Here is a 22,062-nt window from a genome sequence, read left to right as displayed (position 1 = left end):
CTGGAGTGGGTTGCCATTGCCTTCTCCCACTCAGTAACAAATCTGGGCCCTTTAAATATTTCCCCCTTGTAGCTGACAAGATGTTAGGCTTTCTCAGTAGAGGGCGCTGGAGAGGCATTGCGGGAAGAAAGTGTTCCTACTTCAGTGGATTAAATTGGCAGGCTCTTCAGAATCCAGTGTCCCCACCCCATACTTATCCAGCTTTTTCAGCACAGGCAGCTTCTCCAACATTAGGCTCCTACAGCACGGGCGGCTGCTCTCGTGTCCAGCCCCCCCAACCCCCGAAAGAAGGCCTCCCCCCATTCAGCAGCTGTAGTACACATTGGCCAGCAGGAACCCCCTCAGGCATGTTATAAGGGCAGGTCCCTGGTCAGCTACCGACTATGAACAGACTCTTCCAGTACCCTAGAGGATGGATTTCTAGCAAGATCCCCTGGCACAAACCCTCCAGCGAAGTCTGGATTTCAGTTCTGGGGTGCGTGGTGGATGGGAGGAGGTTCTTCATTGGGTGCTCTATCTAAACTCCTTATATCTGCTATTTCTCTATCTGGTAGAGTTTTCTCTATTTCTTATGAGCCAATCCCTCATTATCCCAATTCCCTGTCATTGCTAACAATCCTTTATCTTAAACTTTGCCTGTTCAAATTACTGTGCGCCTCCTCTCTCATGATGGGAACTAGACTGAGACAATACCCCCAGAAGCAAAATGAAAATCAAACACCTTTTTAAAGATACTTTATTGGGTACTTAATATAAACAGAAGTTTCCCATGACAAAAAGTTTAGCCGTACAGAAATGAAATAAGACATTTAAAGAAATGGAGATAATTTACATAGTTGGGATTTAGGTAGCTAAGAAAAAGGAAAGCACATAGATTTGTCTTAAGCTTTTCTACTGCTACAGTTCAAATCATCATAATCTGTTTGTTTACATTGTGATGAGCAAGATGTGTGTTTTATAATCCTGGGAGGGTCTCTGCAGTTCCCCAGATACTGAAAACTGGCTTAATGCTAAATTAAATGCAGGACAGTCACAGACAACCCACTTACAAGTTTTACTTCCCTTCTTCAGTAAAAAAATTTTCAAATCCTTCTGTCATCTTTAAGGAAACATTTCTCAATTGTTTAAGTAGCATTCAGAAAACTATGAAAGGGAGAAGAACAGTTCACTAACCAAGATCATGGGCAAGTTACATTACGTCACTGGGCACCAGTTTCCTCATCTGAGAAAGGAAGATAAAGACAGCGCCTACCTCACAGGGTTCCTGTCAGGACTGAATGAGTAAAGATAGGCAATGCACTTAAACTTATGCCTACCAAGTAAGTGTATGCTCTTATTCCCATCACCACGATCCTATTACTGAAATGTTATTACTTTTACAACTATAAAATAGACACTACATAATTTCAACAAGAGAATCAACATTTCATATAAGCAGTTAGGCTAAGTAAGTGGCAGGAAAAATGTCCTGTATGTCCAGTAGCCTTATACCAATATGGGATTTAGTCAAGTAGTGACTACCTGCATCAGAAATACTCACCATCTAAGTAGCTTCTCAGGCAAGTTTTGCTAACATTTTAATTCTGTTAGTAGTAAACATAAACTTTATAAATGTTAAGCTTATGTAACTTTATAAAGGTATAAATATTGTCAATGGCATAATAATAATCATTCGAACTTCCTATATGTTAGAATGAAGGCTCTTTTTAAAATTTATTTAATTGAAGGATAATTGCTTTACGATATTGTGTTGGTTTCTGCCATACATCAACATGAATCAGCCATGGGTATATACATGCCCCCTCCCTCTGAAACCTCCCTCCCACCTCCCACCCCTCGAGGTTGTCACAGAGCCCCAGTTTGAGTTCAGTGAAGGCTATTTTTTTCCTAAGAATTTGGGATTGCAGAAAAAGTGAGGTTTCCTCAAAGTTTAGTGAGTTTTTTAAGTTTTATACCTTAGATATTATCTTTGGGTTTAACTCTTACTGATGGACAGCTACATAACTTCAGACAAGGGTTTCTGCCTTCTCAAATCCTAGTCTCTTCTCCTGTAGCATGAGAATGGCAATGCCTATGATGAAAGATGGTCACAAGAATTAAATGACATAGGGAGTTCCCTGGCAGTCCAGTGGTTAGGACTCGGCACTTCCACTGCAGGGGGCCCAGGTTTGATCCCTGGTTGGGGAACTAAGATCCCATAAGCTGTGTGATACAGCCAAAAAAAAAAAAAAACTAAATGAGATAATGTGTATAAAGCTGGCATCACGCATGACATCACCACTGCTCAGTAAGGGAAGGAATCAATCAGCCCTTCTTGTCACTACTGCTGAGGATTTTATTACCTAACTTTTTGTCTTATTAATTCCATGACCTCTTTTTTAAACAAGTATGTGTCAGGAGGAGATCCTATAACGTCGATGTGTGTCTTATAGAAATTAACCAGAACCTGAAGGTAACTCAAACTTAGCCGCTCACATGCCAACTTAATATTTTCTTTCTCTCTATCTTCCTTTCCTTCCAAAATAAATGTCTCCTTTCTAAGCTCAAAGTGAAGAATATGTGAATATTTCTCAATGGACTCTTTTACCTTTTTTTCATTGTTTGACTGAGAACCACCTTGAGCATTCTTTATACAAAGTGTGGTAATTTCACCATCCACTGTCTCTTGACATAGAACATGAAATCTTCTCAGTGTGCTTTCATAAAATTTTGTCCTCTTCTTCAGGTAAAGGAAAGTATCTGTGTCAAGAACAAGACTTTCTCCTCTTTTCGTAGTCTCGGGTGTCAACGACCTGGCTGGCTTTAAAGAGTGACTGCTTCTCTGTGTACTTCCCCTGGGGCTCTGTCTATTCCTACTGTTTTCTAAAAGAAAACTTGCTTTTAATAGCAAAGATTCTTTGAGCTTCTCGATAGCCAGAAATGTTCCTTGAACGGAGATTCTTCCGTTGGCTTCCAAAGGACTGAAGCATAACGTTGGGATTTCCCTTTTCAGGTCCATTACCAGACTTTCTAGACGGATTTGACTCCGAAAAACAGAAAGATCAAGGACAGCCTTTACAGAGCTGAAGATCTAAAATTAAACAGAGAAGTTAAAACAGCACCACCTAGGGGAAAGACTGCATAAATCCAATCTTGTTTTGCCACTTTCTGTCTGCCCAGCAGCAGCCCTAACCAGGCCTCCAAAGCCTCACACAGTTTTGCTTCTTGCCCCATAACTGCCCATTACAGGGGCCCCACAACCTATCAAGGCCACAGTGTTCCATTTGGGGTTCACAGTTCCTCACTGGATTCCCCCAAATAGAGTGGGTTAAATATTATTTAGAGGCAGAATGTTTTTTGAATCAAAGTTTTAAGCAGAATGCATAGATAAACCGTTCCAGTGGTGCTCTGTGGATAGGGGTCCCTGGAGAGAGCCCTCCCTCCTCATGAGAAGGTCATTGGATGGCTGCAGAGAACCCTACCTTTGTTACAGAATAGTTTTAAATCAATGCTTTGAATTTTACTTTTTCCTCTTACTTCCTCCTTACCCGTGTCTTCAAAGCTCCTTTTTAATGTTCATCCAAATTGGTTTTTTACCCCACAAATAAGTCTTCAGATAGATGCCAGACATCATCCATGACAGTATAAGAGCTCATTGTCACTTTAAAAGTATCAAGAGCATCATAGAAAAACAGGAAAACAGAACAAGCAATAACCAAAAAACTTTCAAGACACAGGCCTTTAACACTGACCCAGGTTAAGGAGCTTGCACTTTCTTTTCTAGAAGTCATGGGGTGAGGGTGCTTTGTGCCTCCTGTGTAGGAGACACCTGGCAGAAAACATGGGATCTAGACAATCAACATGGCTTCAGCATCACACCTACCTTTTCACTGAAGTGGGAGACTATGAGTTGAGCAGATCCAGCCATGCCTGCTAGAGAGTGTTTCTTTTTTCTGACGACATTCTCTGCAACTAAGTGGAATAGGGACCATCAGAAAGGTTTGTGGATACAGTAATAATTATTTTAATGAATAGTAATAGAGATGTTCAGTTCTTTTAAAATACCTAAGATTTTTTCTGTTTTTCCTCTAAATTCAGCATTTAAATCCTTTTTCCTTCTAGTTTAACATATTACAATTTATACATATATATATATATAAAACACATGCATGTTATATATGTTACATATATAACAAACACCTAAAAGTAAATCCCCCACCACTCTGTTAATTATGGTCATCAGGAGACTTCACCTTTCTGAATCCAGGATATCACACTATCCCGGCTGGTTTTCCTCTGAGTCACTGGCTGACCTGCTCAGTCTCCTTCACTAATTCTCCTTCTCTCCGCGTTCTCTCAAGGCATTGGCATGCACCATCCATGAGGCTACAGAGGTGAACAGCTCCGCAAACCCAACTTTCTCACCTATGTCAGGTGTAGGCCAGGAAGAGAATGGCTCAACGTGACCTCAGGTCCAAGCCCCATTTCCCCATTCCAACTTTCCCATTAATAAAGCAGTGCTTGTTTATGAGATTACAGATAGCTTTTGTGGGGCTTTTTTTTTTATTTTACAAGTTTTCTACGATAAAATGTATCACCTTTATCTCATGATATAAATGGATATAAAATACAGAAAACAAGAAGTCTTTAAGACTTTTTCGGTTACTGACAACTCTATCATAAAGCACTTACACATATATTCTTCCTAACGCACTACTGCGCCACTTTTATACTCAAGAATAGAAGTACTGTTTTTTAAATTTAAACTTTACCAATCCCATAAATCATTTTGTTGTTGTTTTTGTTGCTGCTGTTGTTTAGTCACTAAGCTGTGTCCTTCTCTTTGTGATTCCATGAACTGCAGCACACCAGGCTTCCCTGTCCTTCACTATCTCAGTTTGCTCAAACTCATGTCCATCAAGTTGGTGATGCTATCCAACCATCTCATGAATTATTCTACTGAAATTCAATTTTTAATTTCATTCCAGAAAGTATTTCTAAGGTTATAAAAATTTGATTTGGAAATACCTGTTTTTTCTTTGAATGTTACATATGCAACTCCCTTAGTTCTTGTTGGATACGTCACATCTTCAACAACTCCACCCCCATTGTCAGTATCTTCAAAGTGAATCTTCACTAATGTGGTCACTAACTGGTCATTAAGATCAACTGGAAGATCAGCAACTACAACTGTTCTTTCAGAAGCGTTGGATTCCTTAACATTCAAAACTGATGCCTGTGAAAGAAACAACAGGACACATTTTAAGTATATGATTCTACTTAATATAGGCAATATTACACACCAGTGGGAAAGGCTATTATATTTCATAGCCTTTATTTAATAAAGGACCTCTGGGACTGATCAGATACCTGAAAAGAAAAATATCAAGGAAAGGAGCCTGGCCTCACACCATATACCATCATAAATGCTATATAAATTTGAGAGTTAAAATGGAAAATGTAAAGCCTTCTTTTAAGAAATGGAAAACACTGCTTAATATTCGTCAGATGTTAGAAAGACCTAAAAATAACTGTAATCACAAAGGAAAAAATTAAGAGAGAGTTTTCTAAATAAATTTTTTTTTAAGTCAAGCTAATCACAAAATGTGGTAGTTTGGAGTTGACCACATGTCTTCTTAAATGTAGAGTTGAAAGTACATATGACAATAAGAAATACATTCTCTCTTTTTTTCGGTCAAAACTAGGGAAAAGTCACCATAAAAAAATAAATAAATGAAACCCTACCAATAATATTGGGACTGCAGTGGAGTAAACCCTACCTTTCAGCACACATCTGAGATACAAACCAACCACTGAGAGCACATGCTATTGCAGACCATGGAACCCTGGGCACAGAGGATCAGCTGCAAGCAGATCCTTCCCTGAGCTCACTCTCAATTCAGTTCAGTTCAGTTCAGTCGCTCAGTCGTGTCTGACTCTTTACAACCCCATGAACTGCAGCACGCCAGGCCTCCCTGTCCATCACCAACTCCCAGAGTTTACCCAAACTCATATCCATTGAGTCGGTGATGCCATCCAATCATCTCATCCTCTGTCATCCCCTTCTCCTCCTGCCTTCAAACTTTCCCAGCATCAGGGTCTTTTCTAGTGAGTCAGTTCTTCGCATTAGGTGGCCAAAATATTGGAGTTTCAGTTTCAACATCAGTCCTTCCAATGACCACCCAGGACTGGTCTCCTTTAGGATGGACTGGTCGGATCTCCTTGCAGTCCAAGGGACTCGCAAGAGTCTTCTCCAACACCACAGTTCAAAAGCATCAATTCTTTGGTGCTCAGCTTTCTTTATAGTCCAACTCTCACATCCATACATGACCATTGGAAAAACCATGGCCTTGACTAGACGGACCTTTGTTGGCAAAGTCTCTGCTTTTAATATATGCTGTCTAGGTTGGCCATAACTTTCCTTCCAAGGAGTAAGCGTCTTTTAATTTCATGGCTGCAATCAACATCTGCAGTGATTTTGGAACCCAGAAAAATAAAGTCAGCCACTCTTTCCACTGTTTCCCCATTTATGTGCCAGGAAGTGAGGCAACCGGATGCCATGATCTCAGTTTTCTGAATGTTGAGTTTTAAGCTAACTTTTTCACTCTCCTCTTTCACTTTCATCAGATCAGATCAGATCAGATCAGTCACTCCATCGTGTCCGACTCTTTGCGACCCCGTGAATCGCAGCACGCCAGGCCTCCCTGTCCATCACCAACTCCCAGAGTTCACTCAGACTCACGTCCATCGAGTCAGTGATGCCATCCAGCCATCTCATCCTCTGTTGTCCCCTTCTCCTCCTGCCCCCAATCCCTCCCAGCATCAGAGTCTTTTCCAATGAGTCAACTCTTCACATGAGGTGGCCAAAGTACTGGAGTTTCAGCTTTAGCATCAGTCCTTCCAAAGAAATCCCAGGGCTGATCTCTCTTCAGAATGGACTGGTTGGATCTCCTTGCGGTCCAAGGGACTCTCAAGAGTCTTCTCCAACACCACAGTTCCAAAGCATCAATTCTTTGGCGCTCAGCCTGCTTCACAGTCCAACTCTCACATCCATACATGACCACAGGAAAAACCATAGCCCTGACTAGAAGAACCTTTGTTGGCAAAGTAATGTCTCTGCTTTTCAATATGCTATCTAGGTTGGTCATAACTTTCCTTCCAAGGAGTAAGCCTCTTTTAATTTCATGGCTGCAGTCACCATCTGTAATGATTTTGGAGCCCAGAAAAATAAAGTCTGACACTGTTTCCACTGTTTCCCCATCTATTTCCCATGAAGTGGTGGGACCAGATGCCATGATCTTCGTTTTCTGAATGTTGAGCTTTAAGCCAGCTTTTTCACTCTCCACTTTCACTTTCATCAAGAGGCTTTTTAGTTCCTCTTCACTTTCTGCCATAAGGGTGGTGTCATCTGCATATCTGAGGTTATTGATATTTCTCCCTGAAATCTTGATTCCAGTTTGTGTTTCTTCCAGTCCAGCATTTCTCATGATGTACTTTGCATATAAGTTAAATAAACAGGGTGACAATATACAGCCTTGACGTACTCCTTTTCCTATTTGGAACCAGTCTGTTGTTCCATGGCCAGTTCTAACTGTTGCTTCCTGACCTGCATACAGATTTCTCAAGAGGCAGATCAGGTGGTCTGGTATTCCCATCTCTTGAAGAATTTTCCACAGTTTATTGTGATCCACACAGTCAAAGGCTTTGGCATAGTCAATAAAGCAGAAATAGATGTTTTTCTGGAATTCTCTTGCTTTTTCTATGATCCAGCGGATGTTGGCAATTTGATCTGTGGTTCCTCTGCCTTTTCTAAAACCAGCTTGAACATCAGGAAGTTCATGGTTCACGTATTGCTAAAGCCTGGCTTGGAGAATTTTGAGCATTACTTTACTAGCGTGTGAGATGAGTGCAATTGTGTGGTAGTTTGAGCATTCTTTGGCATTGCCTTTCTTTGGGATTGGAATGAAAACTGACCTTTTCCAGCCCTGTGGCCACTGCTGAGTTTTCCAAATTTGCTGGCATACTGAGTACAGCACTTTCACAGCATCATCTTTTAGGATTTGAAATAGCTCAACTGGAATTCCATCACCTCCACTAGCTTTATTCATAGTGATGCTTCCTAAGGCCCACTTGACTCCACATTCAGGATATCTGGCTCTAGGTGAGTGATCACACCCTCATGATTATCTGGTTCGTGAAGATCTTTTTTGTACAGTTCTTCTATGTGTTCTTGCCACCTCTTTTTAATAGCTTCTGTTAGGTCCATACCATTTCTGTCCTTTATTGAGCCCATCTTTGCATGAAATGTTCCCTTGGTATCTCTAATTTTCTTGAAAGATCTCTAGTCTTTCCCATTCTATTGTTTTTCTCTATTTCTTCGTCACTGAGGAAGGCTTTCTTATCTCTCCTTGCTATTCTTTGGAACTCTGCATTCAAATGGGTATTTCTTTCCTTTCCTCCTTTGCTTTTCACTTCTCTTCTTTTCACAGCTATTTGTAAGGCCTCCTCAAACAGCCATTTTGCCTTTTTGCATTTCTTTTTCGTGGGGATGGTCTTGATCCCTGTCTCCTGTACAATGTCACGAACCTCCGTCCATAGTTCATCAGGCCCTCTATCAGATCTAGTCCCTTAAATCTATTTCTCACTTCCACTGTATAATCATAAGGGATTATGATTATAATACACTCTCTCTTAACTTCTTATATTAATGTTTTAATTTATTCCCCAGCTCTTTTAGAGAACTGGACCTATAAACTTCTCCCAATACTTCTATAGGTAGTCCAGCCTGATTGCAGCAAAGCTCAGTTATAATCTATTCCCAAATTATCCCCAAGGAGGACAGGATGTCTCATGGGTCCAAGTCATGGTTGATCGATCACAAAGATGTTTTGGTTGTCAGTTCAGAGGAGTCTGTATACTCAGAGTCAGACTTCACTGGTGATAGGCAAACTGCTCTGACCTCCCTGATAAAGAAAACAGTCTAAGCACACATACAATGTCCTATCCCAAAAGTACATTAAAATAAAAATGAAAATAGAATAAAAAAGAGAATAAATCCAGTTAAGGGGAACAATCAGCAGCACAGGAGAGATTCCAACAAATTTTTTGAAGACTGGAAAGACATAAAAGTATGTGGAAGGATATGACAGGGGAAACCCAGAGTAAAGAAGAGGGGGCTGCAATGGAAAGGGGACAACCTTCTTGGCAGAACCTCAGAAATTAAAAAAGGGACAGAATGATTAGTTGAAAAGCTAGCAGCAAGACAAAACTAAATGAACATTCTAGGGGGAATCTGACTTGCTAGTATGGGTGCTGGCACCCCAGAGCCAACACCCCTCCCACTCTTTCTGGTATTTGAAAAAGCCCAAGCCTAAAGATCATCAGAAAATTAAAGCATGGCATGTTTGGAATAAATTACAGACTACAAATAAAGACTCTGTTTGACACAGCTGTTAGGAATATTTTTTTGTAACTGGAAAAAGGAAAAATACACATGACATTGGGCCAAAAGGAGAAAAAGTAATACAGAATCTATTAGACCCTGCTGTATACAATATTTACAGTTTGCATAATAATATGAACACTCATAAACTTTTAGGCGAATTCTGTAAAAATCTTCAAAATTACAGAAGACTTAAATATGATTACAGAATAATATGGAATCATTCAACCCTCTCAATAGAAGAATAAAGGCAAAACTAACAGAAGTTGAGAAAAAAAGAAAAATCTAACTTACATTACAGAAAATCATGTAAATACTATCAAAATCTTAAGTGTTTTATGAAAGAAACAAAAATAGTCCATAGGAGAATTTAAAATACTATTAAAACTTCCAAACTTGGAAGAAGGGAAAAGCCAGAGTTCACTTCAGTGAAATCCTCATTTATCACAACAGGAATTCTATAGAAAATGACTGAAGTCAATGATAACTGATCTCTCAGTATCTCCTTTGACATTTCAGCCTGTAGTTATTAAAATAGGGTGGCAAAAATGTACCTGCATTTCTTAGAATACATAATATCTTGTCAATCAGTTGATCAATTAACTAATACAGTATTAACTAAGCATGTGCTCTATCCCTGGCAATATGTTGGGTACCAAAGATGACACACACAAGATATAAAACACCCCTTACCCTTTAATTGTTCCACCATAAAAATTTACTGAACATTTATTATGTGTGGGGCACCTGGATAGGCTTTAGGATTACCAAAACACACACAAAGGGGACCTCCCTTATGGGTGAGGAGGAGCCAGACACATATATAAATCATTTTAGCAGTGCTTGGTAGACACAAAAAGAGGAAGGTCTTCTTCTTTACAAGAAGAATAGACCAACAATCGAAAATGTGAGAAGGATACAAGACCATTCACAAGAAAATGCTAAAACACACAATAGAAGCCATTCAGAATTAAGAAGCAAGGTTAATGCTGGCTAAAGCAGTCAAAGAAGACTTCATGAAAGAGAGACCTTGATGGCTGAGGTCAAATTTTAATTAATGGTCAAATTTAATTAAAAATGCAAACAGAGTTCACAGCAAAACAAAGGGACACGAGTGGAGGATGCAAATAGCTTCTGTTGAGACAAAGAAAGCAAAGGTCTTTCGTGTTTCCTAAAAAGGAAATTCATAATTGACTCTTTGTTATGGTAGGTACTTTCAATGGAGCAAAACAGTTTCTTAAAATATTTGGGGACAACTAGATTGCATAGGAGACAGGAAAAATATAAAAATGTGTTCCTCCATCTTGGCCCCAACTGTAAGATGTAATTATCTCAAAATAGTTCTAGAAGAGGGAAAAAAAAAAAATGACAGACTATTCAGACATTCAGGGAATCTTGTTTCATACAAGATTTGTCTTGACTTACTATGCATCTGGCTCTAACAGTCTGTGGTTAAAGTGGCTAATGAATAAGCATCCTTTTTGTCCTTCATCAATATCAAAGAAAACCTTTCAATCGATTTAAATTCAGAGAATCTTACTTCTTCGCCACTACCTTCAGCAATACTAGTGTCATATTTCTTTATTCAAATGTCTAAAGTTTATCTTTGAAATCAACAGACAGCTATTCATCTCTTCCATCAACCATTAAGAAGAAAAAGAGAGGTCTTGGAGATAGCCCTTTCAATAGTTATCACATGGAGATACAATTTTTTTGAAATAAGAGCAACATTCTGACCAGGAGGTATCAAGGTGATGGCATTTTCCCTGTATCAGTGATACGTTTTAAGAGATTTTTGACCATCCTATCAGAAAGCAAAAAGATATAAAGAAAAACTGAATTTATTTTTGTAAGGAAAGCACTAGGGAGAGATAATTAAATTTATCCACTTCGTTGACTTACATTCCTTTTCTTAAAATTGGTTTCCTTCACGTTGCCTTTACCGCCCACAGTAAACAAAATCACCCTTGAAACTCACAACTGCTTTGGCCTTTCTCACCTGAAATGGAGGGCCCCTGCCACTGTTTTCAGGAGCTTGATGGAAAAAAGGAGCCTGCCTGTTTAGTGGCTCTGTCTTGTCCCGCTCTGTGGGACCGCCCTGGACTTTGGACCTCCAGGTTCCTTTCTGACTACGGGATTTCCCAGACGAGAATACTGGAGTGGGTTGCCATGTCCTCCTCCAGGGGATTTTCCCCACCCGATGGAAAGAACACGGAAGTCTAAATCTTAAATTTGCTAACAGTTCTTGAAAGATGGTGACAACACAAAGCCCTTTGTGTCTAGAGAAAGAACTAAGGCCGCAAGAGAAAAGAATTCCCGCTAAGACACCAGGCTGCTTTCCCAACTTGTGTCCTTGGCTCCAACCCTTCTGGCTGGCCCGTTAACAAAGGAAACGGTGGCCTCCATTTCTGGGCAATTCTCTCCGCTCCTGTTCCCCAAAGCGTGGGCGGACAACAGTTAGCCCTAACACTGCCACTCCTCGACCAAGCGACTGTGTCCCGGCCAGCTCGGTGCGGGAGGCAGCCGCGGCGATGCGCGCCTTCGGAGCTGGCCGCACAGCCGCGGTCAATTTCAGGAGCGTGCCGAAATGCCACCCCGGCAGGTGCGGAAAGGCTGGACTGGGTTTGCCTCTGGGGTTCCTACTCGCGCCTCCCCCGGTCACCCCTCACTCACGCCCGTCCTCCGCATCTTGGGGGACCGGATGACGGCACGGGGACCACTCCGCCCTGCAAAACCCAAAACAAAAGCAACTTGCCATGGCGGAGGAGAGACTCGCCTTCGGCGGCCGGCGGGGCCCAGAGATGGGGGAGCCTGGGCTGGAGGACAGGTTTTGGTTTCGGTTTTCTCTTCTCTCTTGGAGACCGCCCCTCCACCCCACCCCGCGGTTCTGCGGCCTGGAGGCCTCGGGAGGGGAGCAGGGACCTGGGACAGCGGCTGTCAGGACGCCCCCGGTAGTTTTGCAACTTTTGAAACCAAGCTGGAGAGAGGCCAGAGGATTCCCAGGCGGGAATGCGGGGATTCTCCCCGGGGCTGTGTCCTGTGCGCAGTAGAATCTGAATGATCCTTCTTTACGCCCTTATTATCTCCCTAGCCCTGTTCCCACCACGCCATGCTTGTTTCTCCTCTGTCACCTACCCAGGGCCAGTAGCCACGTGTGCAGGGCGCAGGATGGACGGCTCACTGTCCCTGCCAGAAAAGAGCTCACCACCCTGTCCACCCTGTGCTCAGATTCCTCAGCCAGACACCTATTGGGGACACAGGGAATCTATATACATAGCTTCAGAGTCAAAGAGAGCATGAGTAAGAAAAGCAGGTGGCTGACTAGTATGCAGAAATCCAATTCCACAAGAAATACAAGCTGATATCAGAACAGGATCCCTTTCTCTGAGGATTAGATTGGCAAAAATTAAAAAGTGTTGCTAATACCCATTGTTGGCCAGTGTGGGGAAACATCAGTGTTGCTGCCACCGTAGACAGGTATAAACATTTCTAAGGATTTGGGCCCCTCTCAAAAATGTAAAGTGTAAAATAAAATAAAAAGTTAAAATGCATAAATCCTTAGAATTAGCAACTCCATTTTCAGAACTGAACTGAAGTTACAATGCACAAGAATAACTAAGATATTGTACAGAAATTTTAACCATGCATTGCTTGTAATACAATTTTTTTTCAGACACTGGAATCCACCCAGTTTAACCAAGAATATAACTATTTATTATATGGCCAATGGCACATTTAATGAGCCAGGCCTATGGCTATGAAGATTTTAAAACAATGAGGTAAATCTATGTGTAATTTCCCAATTTATATTTTATATTCAGATCCTACACTTAAAAGCCCACTCTAATGTCTGATAAGCATGTAAAATTTAATGAGAACTTCCTCTCATTCTTCCCTCTTGGTAAACTGCACTAGCATCCACCAAGGAGCTTAAATTCAAGACTCACTTGTCTTCCTTAATCCCTCTTTTCCCAGCTGGGTTAGTACGTTCCATTAACTGCACACTCTCCAACTTTATTTCTACCACCCAAATCAACTCAGCCTTTCGGCCTTGTTCCCCTTCAATTCATTCTGGATACCACACCCAGTAAGATATTTTTAAAATGTACATCAGGTTTGATCACTGTTCAACACTTCATTGTTTTTCCATTGCACTTTGAATAAGATTTACATCCCCACCAAGGGGGGTTTCCCTGGCCCCGCTTCTACCTCTTGGCCTTGTTGGCTCCTCCCTGATATTCACTTAACTGCCTCACTGCTTTCCTTGAAGCCTTAGCTCAAATGAGTCTTCTTCAGAGAGACTCTGATCACCGAGTCCAAATTTGTCCCCCCAGTTATTCATTTCAGTTCAGTTCATTTCAGTTGCTCAGTCGTGTCTGACTCTTTGCCACCCCATGAATCGCAGCACGCCAGGCCTCCCTGTCCATCACCAACTCCCGGAGTTCACTCAGACTTACGTCCATCGAGTCAGTGATGCCATCCAGCCATCTCATCCTCTGTTGTCCCCTTCTCCTCCTGCCCCCAGTCCCTCCCAGCATCAGAGTCTTTTCCAATGAGTCAATTCTTCACATGAGGTGGCCAAAGTACTGGAGTTTCAGCTTTAGCATCATTCCTTCCAAAGAACACCCAGGGCTGATCTCCTTTAGAATGGACGGGTTGGATATCCTTGCAGTCCGAGGGACTCTCAAGAGTCTCCTCCAACACCACAGTTCAAAAGCATCAATTCTTCGGCGCTCAGCTTTCTTCACAGTCCAACTCTTACATCCATACATGACCACTGGAAAAACCATAGCCTTGACTAGATGGACCTTTGTTGGCAAAGTAATGTCCCCAGTTATTATTCCATCTTAATAACACTCACCTCTTTCTAAAAATATCTTCATACCTTCGTTTCTTTTTTCTTAACCTGTCACCTGCACCAACAATGAATAGTAGGGTAGTAGGAAGGGGGACCCCTTCAGGGCAGGAGAGGGGGCTTTTGTCTAACACTCAGAAATGAACTGTCCGAGGAGACACACGTGCTGACAGAACAAGAGATTTTTGGGGGGAGGGGCAATGGGATGGAGAGTGAGGGGGTGAGGGAATCCAGGAGAATCGCTCTGCCATGTGGCTGACAGTCTCAGGTTTTATGGTGATGGGATTAGTTTCCAGGCTCTCTGGCCAATCATTCTGACTCAGGGTCCTTCCTGGTGTGCTGTGCATTGCTCAGCCAAGATGAAATCCAGCAAGAAGGATTCTGGGAGATTGGTAGGACAAATGGGCTGGCTCTCCTTTTGGCCTTTCCTGAATTCTTCCAGTGGGTAGCAGCTTGTTAGTTAAGATAACTCAAGCAAGTGCCTACTATCAGGCCTGGCCAGGGTGGGCAGTTTTGCTCAATGGTTTCCCTAACAGTAGTACTACTCACCAATATTCTGCTTGTCCTCAATTCAATTTCATGTGGAGGGACTGGCCTTCTCCCTTTGATGCTAGACATGGTCATATGATTCATTCAGCCAAGAAATGTAAAGAGAATTGATATGTCTCATATTTGGATGGGAAAATTTCAGTGCTTTAGCCCAAGAGCCGCCAATGCTCTCTTTGCCTTGGTGCTCATAGAAGCATGTATTGAAAGGAACATGTGTCAGTGAGCCAACACAGAACACAGCTGCAAGAGGGAGTTGCCTGAACCCATAACAAAATTTACATGATTACAAAATAACTTTGATGTTTAAAACCACTGAACCTTTCTTCAGCAATATCACCTAGCATACTCTGACTAATATATTGAAGCCATTAGAATAAAAGAACACCATGAAAATATCTGCAAATCACACATCTGGTAAGGGATTTGTGTTCAGAATACACAAAGAACTCTTACAACTCAAAAATAAGATAACCTATTTTAAAATGGACAAAAATTGAATAGACATTTTGTCAAAGAAGATACATGAATGGCTAATATGCACATGAAAATGTGCTCAACATCATTAGTCATTAAAGAAACACAAATTAAAACAATGAAATATCACTCCATACCGACTGTAATCAAAAAGACAGATAACAGCAAATGTCAAGAATGTGGGGAAATGAGAACTCTCATGCATTGCTGGTGGGGAAGTAAAATGTTACAGCCATCTTTTTAATATAATTTACAGTTTTTCAAAAGTGAAGCATAAATTTACCATGTAACCAAGAAAATTTACTCCTGAATAATCCCCCAAGAGAAATGCAAGCAAACACTTACAAGCAAAAATTCATAACATTATACATAATAGCCAAGAAGCAGAAATAACCCAAATGGCCATCAATTGCTTAATAGATAAATAAAATGCATTATGTTGATATATGTATATATATGCACACACACAAGGTAACACTGCTTGGAAATAAAAAGGAATGAAATACTGATATATGCTATAACAAGGATGAAGCTCAAAAAATCCTGCTAAGTACAAAAAAACTAGCCACATAGTGCCCCACCTAACCAGAAAAGACAAATACGTGAGGAGAGAAAGTAGAAAAGCAGTGCCCTGGGCTGGAGGTGGAAACAAAGATTAACTGTAGATGGACATGAACACCATAATCCAAGTTGGGATCCTTCCTCTCCAGGGAATAATGAGGGATCTCAGAATAGAGTCAACAATGCAGGGCTGACTCATCTGTGGAATCAAACCTGGCCTAGACTGACCCTTAACATCGTATGTGCCAACTATTCCAACTTATATGTGCTTATAGCATTCCAGATATACTAAATGACTCCTTGGCATATCGAATATTTCAAACTGAAGGAAATGGGAGGTAATAGAAAGACTTTCCGGAGAAGACAATGGCAACCCACTCCAGTACTCTTCCCTGGAAAATCCCATGGATGGAGGAGCCTGGTAGGCTGTAGTCCATGAGGTTGCTAAGAGTCGGTCACAACTGAGTGACTTCACTTTCACTTTTCACTTTCATGCATTGTAGAAGAAAATGGCAACCCATTCCAGTGTTCTTGCCTGGAAAATCCCAGGGACGGGGGAGCCTGGTGGGCTGCTGTCTATGGGGTCGCACAGAGTCAGACACGACTGAAGCGACTTAGCAGCAGCAGCAGAAAGACTTTCTGAACTTCTCCCGAAGCAGGTCATAAAATCCTCATGTGAGAGGTGCTCTCCCTGTACCCATGGGAAAGGAACATTCTGATCTCCAGAGACAGAGAGAAACAGAGAGGAATCTGAGTGAATAGGCTTCACTAAGCTGGGAAAGATGGAGGGCAGGAGGAGAAGGGGACGACAGAGGATGAGATGGTTGGATGGCATCACCGACCCAATGGACATGGGTTTGGGTAGACTCCGGCAATTGGTGATGGACAGGGAGGCCTGGTATGCTGCGGTTCATGGGGTCGCAAAGAGTCAGACACGACTGAGCGACTGAACTGAACTGAAGCTCCCCTCCTTTTACTATACTTAGCTGATGTTGTTGTTTAGTCGTTAAGTCCTGTCTGACTCCTATGACCCCTTGGACTTAGCCTGCCAGGCTCCTCTGTTTATGGGATTTTCCAGGCAAGAATACTGGAGTGGGTTGCCATTCCTTCTCTAAGGGATCTTCCCCACCCAGGGATTGAACCCTTGTCTCCCACACTGGCAGGCAGATTCTTTACTGCTGAGCCAGTGGGGAAGCACACTTAGCTGATACTCTGTATCTGAACATTGCCCTCCTTCTACAACATCACTCTTCAACTCTAGCAAGGAGACACTCGGGTGTAACCATTTCTTCTGGTCTTAATTTCCTTATGAAGGTTCCCATGTCACATAAAACTGATATTAAATAAATGTGTATACTTTTCTTCTTTTAATCTGTCTTTGTCAATTTAATTTCCATATCCAGCCAGGTATCCTAAGAGGCTTAAGGAAAACTTGTTTCTCCCACACCATGCCAGACTGTCTCTGGGGAAGCATGACTCCAAATGTGCCCAAAATAATTCTGGCAGTTTATTACTAAAACTGCATCCAAAAGAAAAACATTTAACCTCTTATAGTCCCAGTTAGAAAGCCTCCTCTCTCACTACATGTTTTTCTGTCTCACAGCCTAAGTAAAATCAAATTGGCTGACATTTTTCTGAATGTTTTTAATCTGTGATACCAGAAAAACAAAAACAAAGCCTATTACTAGATATGTCACCTGTATCTTGATAATTAATTATCTTCTTAAGATGTGGTATTCATTGTAAAGATTTCCAAAGATAGGATAGAAAGAAAATTATTTTTAAAGGTGTAGCCGTCGGTGCTGAAATGCAGCAGTGGGATAGTCCTTTGTTGCACAATTTATACAAGTATAGACTGATGCCTGCCTTTCCAGAAAGCAATTGTAGCCATAAGTTAAGACCCTTAAACGTTAACTTAAAAGCCATAAGATCCTCAACATATCAACCTAATAAGTATCACCTTGAAATAAGGTCAGCACTGCAGAAACATATTGTGTAACGAGATATACAAAGGTTTATGTACAACTTACCACTTCTAAGTGTGAAAAAAATGGAAACAATCTTAATGTCAAACAATTGGGGAAATAATAGCCTAGGATATATTCATAAGATTAAACGTAACATGATTAAAAATGAAAAACTAGAAAAGACATAAAAATATTTTCCATTATCCGTGAGGGTAAATTTTTAATGATTTTTATCATCTTTATTATACTTTGTGTATTTTTCAGGAATAAGCATCCTTTACTTTTAAGTATCAACTAAATATCATTAATGCTATTCACTATACAGTTTTGGCTTTCTGCCTTCCAAGCATATGATGGGATTGAATATCCTAGTTCCTTTACAGTTTGGGTGGAGCCATATATGTAACTCTAGTTCAGTTGTGAATGGAAGGAACATATTTGGACCAAGAATTTCACTGTCAGTTCGAGACTCTTCAAAACTCTTTTTCTCTGGTATTGCATCCAGCAATAAAGCTGGTGGTCACTGAGTGCCTACCATGGGCATTCCTTTTGACCCATCATGGACATGTAGCATGAACAGTAAGTGAATTTTTGTGGTTTTAGGTCTCTAAAACTTAGAGATAATTTATCACATTAACATCACATATTCTAACACAATTAATACAGAAATTGGCATTCTTGAGTATTGCTGTATGTGTGTGTGTGTGTGTGTGTGTGTGTGTGTGTGTGCGCGTGCGCACACGCTCAGTTGTTCAGTCATGTCCTACTCTTTGCAGCCCCATGGACTGTAGCCCAACAGGCTTCTCTGTCCATGGGATTTTCCAGGCAAGAATACTGTATTGGGTTGACATTTCCTCCTCCAAAGGATCTTGTAGGAAAACAAAAAAGAAAAAGATAATCCACAACACAATCTAAAACACTTGGCTTTGGCTCAGAGTCCAAGCAGCAGATGATTAGAAAAGAGAGATTAGAATGGTAGCATATATTATGTAGTGGGAAAACATTTGGTAAAACCATCACACATGATAGCTTGGAAGACAGATAATGTACCTATTAGCTTGAAGTTCTGTGTTTTTTTTTAAAGACAGTATGAAAACCAGAATTAGTAGCATATGTCTCAGTGAGTTTAACAAAGTAATACAAGAAAGAAATGAGCTTAAAAAAGAATTGGCCAGGTTGAAAGCAAGAAAAATGGGGAGTAAAGGCCAAAACTATGGGAACTTGCAGAGTTGGACGTACAATCCTTTTCATTCTTAAATAATAAAACTGAAAAGACCTTTGAGTAAAACAGGCTGATTAGATCTTCTGCAAGGATAAAATCAATGATCATATCAAGATTTAAATCTGAACAAGTTAAGGTCCCTCAGAGTAAAAATAGCAATTAAGGTTGTGGAATTCAATAAACACTTTCAATTAGACAAACTAATTCAGGGAAAAGAAACTATAAGTGGCCTGATAGACTCAAATCAAGTGAAGACAGGGAGAGAAGAAGGGAGCCAAAAGAGCAGAGAATTACAGCTGTTTCGCTTCCTGGGTCAGAAAGTTTCCCTGAAGAAGGGATAGGCTATACACTCCAGTATTCTTGGCCTTCCCTGGTGGCTCAGACAGTAAAGAATCTGCCTGCAATGAGGGAGACCTGAGTTCCAATCCCTGGGTTGGGAAGATCCCCTGGAGGAGGGCATGGCAACCCACTCCAATATTCTTGCCTGGAGAATCCCCATGGACAGAGCGGGTGTCAAAGAGTCGGACACAACTGAGCACAACTAAAAACAGACATCTAGGAAAACAAAACCAAAACCAAAGTTATGGCTATTAGCATATGTAAACTGACTGGACTTTAGTCTATTTTAATAGAGAAAAAGCCTATTAAGTTTTTTTAAATATACCAGCTAACCAGCCACCGGCCCAGGTAAAGAAACTATAACTGTTCAAAACTTTAAGAAATTGGTACCAAACATTTATCATAGAAAGTGTACCAAGTGAGGAAGCTTTTCAGCCTCCAAGAAAAATATATTATGAATGTCCATTCTAGATATGGCCCAGGAGAATAATGGAAAAAGAAGAAGGTCCAGGACCTATGAGAACAATGAGCAAGAGACAAATTTCCAGGGAGTCACAGTCGCATCAAAAACTCCATAGGATTTCACGATGGCTCTGGCCCAGTGACGGCTTTGTGCCTCCCATTCTTTCCTTTTCCAAATGCAAGAGAGCAGTTATCTTATTCTGGTCCTACTACTGTCTATGGGGAGGATGGGGGGGTCTCTCAGACTTGATATAGAAATTTCCACATATCACCAAGAGTTTTTGCACCTTGAGTTTGATGTTATGAATGGGTGAAATTTGAGGATTTTTTACCTTGGAGATGGGATGAGTGTATTTTGTGTGTGAAGAGGAGTGATCCAAATATCGATAACCAGTAGGACAGCACAGACTACCCTTATTCGTATTCTGGGCTCAGCTATTTATCTGGTTCTTCTCATTTTTATAAGACAGAATTTTCTAGTCACCTTATGTTTCAGTGAGGCCATGTGACTTCCTGGCCAGTGAGATGTGAGAGGAAATAACACAGGTCACTTTCGGGTCACAGCATTTAATTTCTGGTGCAAGACTTTCCAGACTTCAGCTTCCCAACCTTGATGATTCTGGAAGCGTGCCTCAAGATGGGGCCTGAAGTGATCAGGACAGAGTCCCTTAATCTCTGCTGAATATTTAGCCTGAGTGACGATTATACTTTTATTCTGCTAGGTCTCCAAGACTTGGAAGGTTGTGTTATCTGAGTGTGACCTAGCCTCTCCTGACTGATAAGTCTACAAACAGCAAAATGCACATGTAACTTCACATATCTGTCTTTTCCTGACATATACTGACAAAATCTTTTCACACATTAATAAGCGGTGCTAGCTCACCCTGGATGCACAATTGAAGGATTCTTAACATTACATGCAATATATTAAATAGTCAATACAGTATTTTCTGGTAAATTTTTAAAGAAAACCTTCCTCTTGTAAAATCTCTAAAACTCTAGAAATAAGCACGAGAATCAATGCTTGATTTCTGAGTTCCAGTCAGATCACACTAGGTGAAATGGTGAAAGAACCCAAAGGAAAAGTATAATTTTCTAGAATAAGTAACATATCAAAACCATTGTGAAAATTTTAAATTTAAATTTTACTGCCTGAGGAAGGCCCCCAGAGGAACAAAAGTGACAGTGTCCAACTGTGTTGTAAATATTAGGAAAAATTTATTTCTGATTGGCAGTCTGCTATAGATTCAAAATGACACCCTCTGTGCTATGAGATTAAATGAGGTTCTTTAAATTCTTCTTCTTAATATTTTGGGAAGCTTGAAATAATCTTACTATTTCCAAAGAACAACTGACAAAATTAAAGAACTTTTTCCCCCTAAAATGGTGAACACAAAGTTTTATCATAAACTGCCCAATTTTTAGGTGCCATTTCTTATTCCAAAGAGAAATATGAGAGTAATGAATATTTCTGATGGTACTATAACAACTTTAAGGCCTTCCCCAATGGCTCAGTGGTAAGGGATCCACCTGCAATGCAGGAGACTCTGGTTTGATCCTTGGGTCAGGAAGATCCCCTGGTGGAGGAAATGGCAACTCGCTACAATATTCTTGCCTGGAAAATTCCATGGTCAGAGGAGCCTGGCAGACTACAGTTCATAGGGTCACAAAAGAGTCAAACATGACTGAGCACACACACAATAACAACTTTAAAACCTAAAAATAAAATACCAGAAGCAAAATCAATAGTTTTTTTCTTTAGTTTTCCCTTTTATTTATTTTAGATGGCAGGTAGCATTGGATAGGTTTATAATCTTTTCTAAAAGCATTTCATTTCTGCCATCATTTTAATATGAATTTAATTCTGCTGTTGGCTCTTCATGAAACGTATTAGGATTAAAACTGTCCAAATATTCTTTACCAAAGCGAATTTCACCTTCTTCAAAAGGAACCTTGAATTTTCCCATTTAATTTCTGCAGGTTAAAAACAGCATGATGAAAATAAACTCAGTCTCTCTCCAGCTAAATTTTAATCCCCTAACCAGTAGGTATGGTGCAGACATTCATTCCCAGCATCTTCTAAGATGTGTGATGAGTCACTAGCTTTGCACTTACCTCTCTATTCTAAGGTTTTTCAATCCATTAAACTGACTACTTTCATTATAAGTGTAAAAGAAAATTCCAGTATTTACAAGTTCAATTTGGAGGGAGG

The 22,062-nt window shown here is 40.7% G+C and overlaps 1 protein-coding gene across 2 annotated transcripts; it reads right to left on the bottom strand.

Annotated features, from left to right (window-relative positions):
• Positions 1 to 718: 718 nt before the first annotated feature.
• Positions 719 to 12,517, bottom strand: RBM43 (RNA binding motif protein 43). 2 transcript variants are annotated; one of them, XM_027561122.1, is made up of 4 exons: positions 12,177 to 12,517; positions 5,008 to 5,215; positions 3,863 to 3,951; positions 719 to 3,070 (listed from the first exon to the last, which is right to left on the bottom strand). In XM_027561122.1, the coding sequence occupies exons 1-4, from the start codon at positions 12,177 to 12,179 to the stop codon at positions 2,339 to 2,341; spliced, it is 1,032 nt and encodes a 343-aa protein (XP_027416923.1). In that variant the 5' UTR covers positions 12,180 to 12,517; the 3' UTR covers positions 719 to 2,338. The 2 variants fall into 2 exon arrangements, with proteins under 2 accessions (XP_027416923.1, XP_027416913.1); XM_027561112.1 differs by lacking the exon at positions 12,177 to 12,517 and adding an exon at positions 12,095 to 12,124.
• Positions 12,518 to 22,062: the final 9,545 nt, after the last annotated feature.

Source organism: Bos indicus x Bos taurus, chromosome 2, assembly GCF_003369695.1.
Source record: "Bos indicus x Bos taurus breed Angus x Brahman F1 hybrid chromosome 2, Bos_hybrid_MaternalHap_v2.0, whole genome shotgun sequence".
In the NCBI taxonomy this organism is placed as follows: domain Eukaryota; kingdom Metazoa; phylum Chordata; class Mammalia; order Artiodactyla; family Bovidae; genus Bos; species Bos indicus x Bos taurus.
This window is presented reverse-complemented; position numbering and strand designations above follow the sequence as displayed.

Bases quoted from the DNA above. Each gene is read 5' to 3' on its own strand.
- RBM43 (XM_027561112.1), bottom strand. The intron at 3,952-5,007 runs GTATTTCCAAAT...TATTCCACTTAG, and splicing joins AACATTCAAAGAAAAAACAG to TTGCAGAGAATGTCGTCAGA. The intron at 3,071-3,862 runs GTAGGTGTGATG...GTTTAATTTTAG, and splicing joins TCTCCCACTTCAGTGAAAAG to ATCTTCAGCTCTGTAAAGGC.